We start from the raw sequence: 9,933 nt of genomic DNA, 5'->3' as shown, positions 1-9,933 counted from the left end.
TACAATAGCTGGTGCTTTTTTCAAAACGGCCACTTGGGGTCGTCCTTTATGTCTGTTTGAGCGTAAAAACAGTTTTTTTTAAAAAAAGCCTTAATCTCCTTTAATCGTTACAAAATGTTCAAACAAAAACACAGTTCTGTTACTGTACCCCCCCAACAAAAAAAATCTTACAAGCCGATTCTTCTTTGCATGCAGTCACTCAAGGAGAAGAGGAAATCAAAGATCTTCCTTATAACTTGAAATGTAATTACAGTATATTTTCCCCTTCGCCCCGAGATTTGCAATAGTCTGAGCCAGTGCTAGCTGCTTTACTTTGGGGAGGTATTTTTAACTTGAGGTTTTCTTCGATTATATAAGACAGCTGGCACACTCAGACTGTGGGCAAATATTTTTTATTTTCGTCTTCTTCCTAACCCCCTCTCTGTCTCTCTCACACACACACAAACATGCAATGATCATAGTTGAATCCTGCAAGAGATTAACTGTTTTGACTGTACTCCTGGAAAGTTGACACTGAAAAGTTGCACTCAAACCAGTCCATCCTCCCACCTCCACAAAACAGAGTGGGCAGAGGGACTTTGTCATATTTAGAACAAAGGGATGGCCAGCAAGTGAAACATACGCTGGATTGCTCCCGCTCCTTTGTAAATTACACCGGCTAAGAGAGAAAGGGAGGGGAGAGAGACAGAAAAGGGGGGAGCAGATCGGGGAGAGAAAGTGGGAAGATTAAAACATGAAAGAAAAAAAAGGGGGTTGGAGTTGCTGCCTGGTCTTGTTCTCCAGCTGCTAGTCAGCTGACTCGTTGGGAGCTGTCACATTGTGGGAGCCTGGCCCCTCCTCCGGCAGCCCCAGGATCTCCGCGGCTGAGTTCCCATTGGAGCGGCTGCCTGGCGGTCCCAGCCCCCTTTCCCTGAGTGTCATCAGAAAAGGAATATAAGCAGCCAGGGGGGCTGCCTCGCAAATCACAGCTGCACAACAGGAGCTGGAGGCGGCAGCTAAAGCAGAGACAAGATTTCCCCACCTCCCCCACCCCTTCCCTTCATTGCGAGCGAGAACGAGCGAACAAAAACTCCAACCACCAAAATAACCCATCCAACAGCAACCCTCCAGCACACGCCGCCCGCTGCTCTGCCTGGAAAGTTGCAGCGGGCTCCGGCTCCGCGCCTGCAGTGGAGTGGGGGGGCCGAGGCTCAGGACTTACAAACCGACCCCAGCCGGGGCACAGAATCTCTCCTGCTTTTTCCTTTGCAAAAGAGGCCAACCTGCAACGCCAGCATTGCGGTGGGGAGGCTCCTGCTGCTGCTTCCTTCCTCCCCTCCTCGCCCGTGGGGTTTTCTTAGCCGTGGGAGCCTCTGCAGCCTGCATTGCATTGCAGACACCGCTACCCCACGCCTCGCGGCCCGGGTGCCTCCGCCTCCTCCGCCCGCTTGGCTCGGCTGCCCTCCGCCAGCAGCAGCAGCAGCGAAGTTGACCTGGAGTCCGAGGGAGCGCGGCCAGCCCTCCCCCCGGACGGTGCCCTGGAGTGAGCGCTCCAGCCAGAGGCGCCTGCGAGACAGCCATGGCCGGCGAGCTGAGCATCGGACCCGAGCTGCCCACCAGCCCCCTGGCCATGGAGTACGTCAACGACTTCGACCTGATGAAATTCGACGTGAAGAAGGAGCCTCTGGGCAGAGCCGACCGGCCCGGCCGCCACTGCACCCGCCTGCAGCCGGCCGGCTCCGTCTCCTCTACTCCCATCAGCACGCCCTGCAGCTCGGTGCCCTCCTCGCCCAGCTTCAGCCCCACCGAGCAGAAGACCCACCTGGAGGACCTGTACTGGATGGCCAACAGCTACCAGCAGATGAACCCCGAGACGCTCAGCCTCACCCCGGAGGACGCGGTGGAAGCCCTCATCGGGTCCCACCAGATGCCCCAGCAGCTGCAAAGCTTTGAGAGCTTCCGGGCCCACCACCACCACCATCACCAACAGCAGCACCACCACCAGTACCCGGGGGTCACCCACGAAGACCTGGCCAACAGCGGGCACCCGCATCACCATCACCATCACCACCACCACCATCACCAGGCGTCTCCCACCCCTTCCACCTCCTCCACCTCCTCCCAGCAGCTGCAGAACGCCCACCAGCAGCACCCTTCCTCCAACAGCGTGGAAGACAGGTTCTCGGACGAACAGCTGGTCTCCATGTCGGTGAGGGAGCTCAACAGGCACCTGAGGGGCTTCACCAAGGACGAGGTGATCCGCCTCAAGCAGAAGAGGAGGACGTTGAAGAACAGGGGCTATGCCCAGTCCTGCAGGTATAAGCGAGTCCAGCAGAAGCACCATCTGGAGAACGAGAAGACCCAGCTGATCCAGCAGGTGGAACAGCTCAAGCAAGAGGTGACCCGACTGGCCAGAGAAAGAGATGCCTACAAGCTCAAGTGTGAGAAACTTGCCAGCAATGGCTTCAGGGAGGCCGGATCCACCAGTGACAACCCATCTTCTCCTGAGTTCTTCATGTGAGTCCTTTAAACACAACCCCCCACGATCTCCTCCTCCGCCCCTCCCATCCTCCTCTGACATCTCCATCCATCTGCCTGCTCGAGTAGAGAGGAAGAAGAGAGACTTAATATTTGCAGCATCTTGTCTTATAGATTAGCTGTGAAAAGTAGGCTGGGGGTAGGTGGGGGAGAGAGAGAGAGAGACGTGCAACTTTTTATCTTTAGTTCGCCAGTTAAAGAAAGAAACAGAAGAAAGGAAGGACATGTAAAGCGTTTTTATAGATCGCTTGCTTTCAGAACTATATGGGCTCGTTGGTTTTTTTTTTTAAGAGACAATGAACAAGCGATCTATAACATATTACCTGCTTGGGAGTCAAGGAAAGAAGACTCATGCAGCAGCAGCTTATGCACATTTTACCTGCTTGGAAAGGCGAATAAGTAAAGGACAATATATGCAAAGCCCTCATATATTGCCTGCTTTGAGAAATAGTTACGGGACTCAGATGGGACATTCAGTACAAGACAAGAAAAAAACCATCAGTTTTATTGCCTGCTTGATTATATAGAAAAAATACGAAAATCTGCATTAAAAATATTAATCCTGCATGCTGGACATGTATGGTAATAATTTCTATTTTGTACCATTTTCTTGTTTAACTTTAGCATGTTGATCATCGTTCATAGCTTTGTTTCATTGATAAGAAAAGCATCACAAGTTATCAACTTTTTACTACTTGTGCAGTTTTGTTGGGTTTTTTTTGTTTGGGGTTTTTTGTTTTGTTTTGTTCTAGTTGTTAGCTTGTAAATATCTGCCACATCAAACAGCACAGGAAGACAAAATAACATTTCATCAGGCTGGTTATATGGTTTGTTATTAAAGTAAAGAGAATAAAAAGCGTTATGGGCATTTTTGTATTTGCATTCAGAAAACAACTTTGTATATTTGGTGCACTTTTAAGTTGTAATTTTTTCTTTAGTTTTCATTTTGGTTTTTGTTTGTTGGGGCAGAATAAAAGCAACTCGATTGCATTGACAAACCTAAACTTAATAATAGTGAAAAAGGCCAGCAACCTAGCAGCTATATCCTACTCCACAATTTAAGTGGCAGTGAACCTATTACTTTGACGTCAGGACAGTTATCAGACAGCAGTGCGCATAGCTTTGGCCATATTTTTCTCTGATTTATTATACACTCAGGAAACAAAGAATTTACAATGTATTTTCTTTTAAGAAACAATTGATTCTTGATTTCCAAAACCCAGGATGACATGAGTCAGTTGCAATCGCTGTAGGCGGAACAGTACACAACAATAACGTGTATCAGTTCCAGTTCTGATTTCAGTTAGGTTTATCAATGGCAACAGAGGATGAAAGGGCTTGGAATGTATAGAAAACTGAAACGTTTTTTAAAGAGACATACTGCAACTTAAGTGTATTATTTGCAATGATTTTTAATCTGCTTCTCTGCTTCCCCATGCAGCAAAAGTTTTGGCCAAATTGCTTTGCAGTTGTATAGTAGTAGTTTGGAGTGTTATGGGTGTTATTACTTTTTTTTCCTCCTGCAGGTCAGAAAAAGGATTTTACGTTGCACTGACAAAAATACCAAAATGAAAACTTATTTTAGTTTCCTTTTAGGATTGATTGCTGGCACTGCTGGCCGGATGCATTTTAAGTTTGTATTAGTTTATAAATTAACAGTAATAACAAGATTGTAATGAACAGCATGGTGCTTGCAGTTTTAAATATTGTGGATATTAGTCATGCATCAGAAAACGATCTTTGGTTTTTACTGATTCAACTGTGTTGAAATCAAAACATTGCAGCAGCGAAAAAAATTGTTTTTATTTCATGTAAAGTTCTGAAGGGATCAATTTCAAATCCTGCTTATGATATGAAAAATATTAAAAAACCTGGTCTATTGTAGTTTTATTCAGACTGGTTTCTGTTTTTGGTTATTAAAATTGTTTCCTATTTTGCTTATTAAAATAATTGAAATGGCATTGCTTTGAAGGGTTTACTTCTCCAATGTCTTGTGTTTAAACTTTCTTGCACCTTAAATATATATCTAAAGGCCATGATCCAGGTAAACTGATCTTTGACGTGCATCATTGGGTTTTAAAAGTGATTTTTTTGGAAGTTTATTTTAATTCTACAACGAGGGTCATCATTCCACACACATCTGTGCAGTGTTGCAAAATCAATTTCTAACCCTTAACATGGTTTACTCTACACTGTAGTTTTGGCTTCAAACTCCACTCTAACACAATTTCATGGGATTTGCTGTGCACCGATAGACACTAAAGCAGCTAAAGGTGCTATTTTCAAACCCAGCATCAAACAGCAGGATGGTTCTTACTGATGACACTTGTCTGGACTCACTCTAGCAAACCTTAGAACGTTGGCAGCCAGCTTGTTACATTCAAGAGCTGAAGGTCTCACTGGCAATGGAGGCGTAGTGCGGTGTTTCCCTTTCAAACACTTCCCAGGGTCCCTCTGTGAAGCTTGGTTTCAAAGGGTCTGTACTGTACTTTCCCTGCAAAACAGTCTACCCCCTCCCCCGAAGCAACTCCCTTGCTCACACTGTGGATGTGTAGATAATTTCAAGTTATAGACGCAGCAGCACATGGGCCCATTGAGTTTAACATGTCTCCCTCTGAGCTATAGTGGGGGCCGGGGAAGAAATCAATCTTTATTAAAATGCTCTAACGAGACATTTAAAAAATGTCTAGAACCTTAAAAGCGTGATCAATACGGTTCCTCTAGGATCCGTGCAGCACACTCCACCTCCCATTGTCTTTCTCGCCTCTCAATCTGCCCAGTTTGTTTATTCTGGCATTTTGAAACATGACAATGATATTAACTCATTGTGTTCAGTAACAGCAGGTGCTCACAGAGCGAGAATACAACACTGCAGCTCCACTTCTATCCTAGCGCTCCTACCCCGCCACTATCCCAACAGCTAAGCAATTAGTTGCTTTAAAGTCCAAAGTGGGTGATAATCATTGATCTAAGTCAATTGCAGCCAGGCTCTGTTCTGCTCAGAGCCTTGGTGTGGGAATTAGAAAGTTGCAAAGAAAGCAGCAGCCTGGAAGGTTGAGGATTGGTACTTTCCAACTGCGAACAGGGGATTTAACTTTAAATCCTTCTTTAAAACCCCCCAAACTAGCCTCTCTTCCCAAGGAGAGCAAGCTGCCCTTGCAGGAATGACACACGACATGTTTGCAAAACAAATCAGTTAAGAACAGAGTGTGGGAAAAAATGAAAAGCAAATACAGTAACCCCACAACAAAATCCTCCTTTAAGCCCCATACTCATCACTGCCTTGACAGAGACAGGAAGCCCAGCTAACTGACAGAGAAGCATTAAAGGGGCAGCAGCCTGATCCCGAACACCTCAGTGCACAGAGGGCTACAGAAATATAGTGTCCTCCTTCCTTTTAACACCGGGAAGGGAGACAGTGGGTTATACAGAAAAGATGTCAGAACCTTATTTCCATGTATTGCCTTTTTTCTTTGCCATGCTATGGCTCCAGAAAGCCTGAGAGGAATATTGTTTGTGGGAACTGCCACCGCATATTAATGTCCCCTCATGCATGCATTGAATAAATCACCAGGGCTAATTGAACAACAAAAAATAGGAAAACAGGCCTGAGAGGAGCACTATAGTGGCTTTAGCAGTCTGGATTCCCACAGAATAACTGTGTCAGTGGAAAGGTTCAGGGGGCAGAGGTCCATTTATGTAGGAAGTGTCTATGCAGCGTTCAGTGCTCTTAATGAATTTTAATTTATCTGATTAAGAAAAAGAAAACGGCTCGGATTTGTGGGAATACAACCTTCAAGTGACCAAAGCGCTGCCAGTTTAAAATTAAAAAAGCACCACGGAGGACTAAGAAGGGATCTCCAGCTAGATCGCCTGGGTGCGTGCGGGTGTACGCTTAATGCAAAGCACCTTTGAACACACACATGGCTTTGAAGAGGGATGCAGCGTTCGGATTAGAACTAAACCCAGCCGCGCTTGGGGACGCAGGGTGTCCCCTGGAATAATCAGATCGTATCTATTTGCTTCCAGTGTCATAAGAAATACGCTGCACCAGATTAAAGCTGTGTGAGCATTGCACTTCTCAGGCTCTGCGGGCATCTTCGGAGGCTCCGAGAGCTCACAGCGAGCGCTCCCTTCCTCCTTATTTCACTAGGAAAAACAAGGCACTGAAGGAACATATTGCTCTGAGACGTGTGATCAGTAAACCCCCCACCACACTACCCTACTCTTTGGAGATGCTAATGCAACGGATTATTTTTTAGGGGGAGGGGGAGAGGAGGGGTTAAATGCGATACTTTTTGTAACACTGCTGGAAGAACTAAAGAAGACTTATGAGAGAAATGATGTTCAGTTGCGCGTGTATATTTTTTAAAGCGAACTTGGAAAACAGCCCACCGATCAGTCACCGAGCATAGACGTGAGAAGTCCCTGCAGTACGCACGTGGCGAGGTGTGGTTAGAACAGGAGCAGGTAGAATACCGACTAGTGCAGAAGGGGGAATTGTGAGACGACAGGAAGAGAGGGTCACCCTTAAAAAAAATCTATGCGGATCCCCGGTTGTCTCCATACAGATTGTCTGTCTGCGATCTGTGCTGAGGGGGATACAAATACACACAGCAAGGGTACCTTATTGCCTGTTATCACGCTTTGCTTTCCCCTTGGGCTTTCCCTGTCGTGCATATCGCTTTGCTATCCCCGGGCGCTTATTAAACACTGACTCGAGACGCTTTTTCGTCCTCCAGCCGCGAAAGGGTTAACTATCACCCCTGCTTTTGCTCAGCGAGCACTAATGAAATCCCGGCATATTTACTTTTCTATCTCCCGACTCATTATTGATTCATAAAGGGCTGTAGACACAGGAATCAGCGGGGATGATGGATGGCCCGATTCGGAAACAAGTTTCTTGGAGCGTCTTGTCTGTACGGCCCCTCTGAACGCAGTCCACATGTCCTCTCCGCAAGATGCTCCTACAATCCTGGTGTGCCAGAGCCAGCCAGACATGCAGAGAGCTCAGTGGTTTTGTACAGAGACTACTGTACAGCCAATGCCTTGGCTAACTGGTTTCAATTAGGACTAAAGAGACACTGCATTTCCAACATGGGTGAATAAACCAACTAACCCCAACTTCCCCCCCCCCCCACCCCAGACGTGCTGCTTTGCATGCATGTTCCCTGTCTCTCTTGAGTCACGCAGCTAATGACCCGAAGGGAGAAAGACCCATACATATAGAACAGGACTTAAGAGGAAAAAGAGCGCAGCAATACCAAGAAATACGCAAGTCACTGGGAGAGGGAGTGATGGCAAAGAAATGGAGACATGGGGAGATCGGATGAAGCTAGACGCCACAGCAACTTGCATTTTCTTTACTCCCAACAACGCAGTGCTAAATATACAGAGTTGTATTCAAGCGCTCCGAAGTAAAGAGCTGAAAGCAGTGATCTCTGAATCCAAGTCCACCCCACACCCACTTTTGCTACCAAGGAAAAGATAAGCGCCAATAAAAGCGAAAGTGCTGCAAATGTACGCGGTGCTCCTCGAATTTTTTTTTCTAATTTGCTGATGAAAGGATCTGATGCTGGTCTTTTGTCTGTCAATTTTGGAACGGACTTCAAAAGAAACAGGATCGGGCCCTAACTGTCCTCAACTGTTAAGGGCTTAAAGATACTTCACTAGATTCCCTGAAATTCACTAAGCCAATTTGTCTGACTTCATTACTGTCCTATCAATGGGCTTGTGTGTATGCACATACTATATAAATAAAGCCCAGGTCTGAAATGCCACAATTTGGCTGCAGGACGACAGTTACATTTTGATCTCATGTAGTGCAGCAGAAAGATTCCCTTCGGTGGAAAAAAAAAATCACAGCATTTTGTTTGATCTTGCCGTTTTGCAAGACCTATTGCTAACAGCTGGAGAGAGATTTGCACTGCTCTCTCCCTTCAGGACAGAGGTGACTACATGCTAGGGCTGCTCCCAAGATAAAGAGAGAGGAAACAATTGGCAACTTAAAAAAATTGAAACCGTAAGTGCCAAGCAATTTATAGACAATTTTAAATAAAAAAAGATAGCATGTAAAATGATTTTCTTAGATTAAATAAAAAACAACAGAGGAATGAGGCGAAGATTTTTGGACTAAAGATAGAAACACCAGGCTAAGACTTTCCAGAGATGCTGGCTGCTCTTGCAATACAGTAGATGAGAGCTCAGCATTAGGGTGGGTAGCCTAGATGTGTTATTAGGATGAGCCAGGGCTTGCGAGATAACTGTTCCCAGCTGTTTTAGGTTTTAATTTTTTAAGTTGGCTAAACGCCCGTCTCGCTCTAGCAGGCTGGTTGGTTTTGGTGATTGACAGAGCAAGGTCATTGAAGCTCTTCAGGGGTATTGGTGTCAGGTTTCAGAGGAGAACGATAAAACATCTTACTGCTAGGGAGATTTCCCCCCCACCACCCGTGGTGGAGCCCCATAAGCAAAGAAACCAAGGGCAGGCATTTTCCTGTGTCTGTGCAGTTTAAGACAGGACTGTTTTGCTCAGCCATGTTACTGGAAATGGGACTGACAAGTGGGTTTGCAAATCACTGGCATTACAGATCACCAGGAGTTTATCTTTAAGAGACATATATGTGCATGCCTTCCAATAAGCCCATGCTTGAGCTGTTTCCAAGTCACAATGCTTTGCAACTGTCAACATTTGTGCAGCTGCTATCTTCTCAAATATAAGTTCCTTTTTTTTTTGGTAGTTCTGATCTACTTCTTATATGAAAACATAAGATGTTTAAGAGTACTTTTCCCCCTGTGCTTTAAAAATGAGAATTTCTCTTTTCCTCTTTATATGGACCACAGCTTTTTAAAAAAAATGTTATTTTTCACTCCATTAGAGTTACAGTAAATCTGATTTTTTTTTAAAACTCAAGCACATCCCCCCCACCCCCAATAGCTTATTGCATAATCCTTTCTACTGTTTTTGGAACATAGCATTCAGTGGTCTCTTAAAATCTTACATTGGACTTGTTCTCTCCTTTTAAAAAAACATGTGTGTGTTCACTTTTCTTTTTTAATGGTAGCTTAAATAAATGGCACATTTTTTAGCATGGCCTGAAGAAGTGTGACAAACCTCTCCTGCAACTGCATTCATGGAATGGAAGGAACTATTTATATTTGTGTGCTTTGCCCTGTCCGTACTGTTGTATGGAAGTGTTAGAAAATGGATTGCAGTGGGTTTGAGAGCTAAGATACTGCAGCTCCTTTGCCTTATATACACCAAGCGTTCCACTGAGGGTTTACTGTATTTACAGTCTTAGGAGTGATACGGTTGGAACAAACATTGCTGAGGAAAAACTATATATCAAACAGTAAAGAAACCCAACATGTCCTTTTGCCACACAGTATTTTAGTCCCAAGTTTTAGAGATAGAGTTGT

At 45.3% G+C, this 9,933-nt stretch overlaps 1 protein-coding gene across 1 annotated transcript; it reads left to right on the top strand.

Annotated features, from left to right (window-relative positions):
* Positions 1 to 968: 968 nt before the first annotated feature.
* On the top strand, positions 969 to 4,434 carry MAFB (MAF bZIP transcription factor B). Its single transcript, XM_039499436.1, has one exon. It carries the CDS (start codon positions 1,559 to 1,561, stop codon positions 2,498 to 2,500), a length of 942 nt encoding a protein of 313 aa, XP_039355370.1. The 5' UTR covers positions 969 to 1,558; the 3' UTR covers positions 2,501 to 4,434.
* Positions 4,435 to 9,933: the final 5,499 nt, after the last annotated feature.

Source organism: Mauremys reevesii, linkage group 13 (genome assembly GCF_016161935.1).
Source record: "Mauremys reevesii isolate NIE-2019 linkage group 13, ASM1616193v1, whole genome shotgun sequence".
Lineage (NCBI taxonomy): Eukaryota > Metazoa > Chordata > Testudines > Geoemydidae > Mauremys > Mauremys reevesii.
Note: the sequence above shows the minus strand (reverse complement) of the source record. Positions and strands in the feature narration are given on the sequence as shown.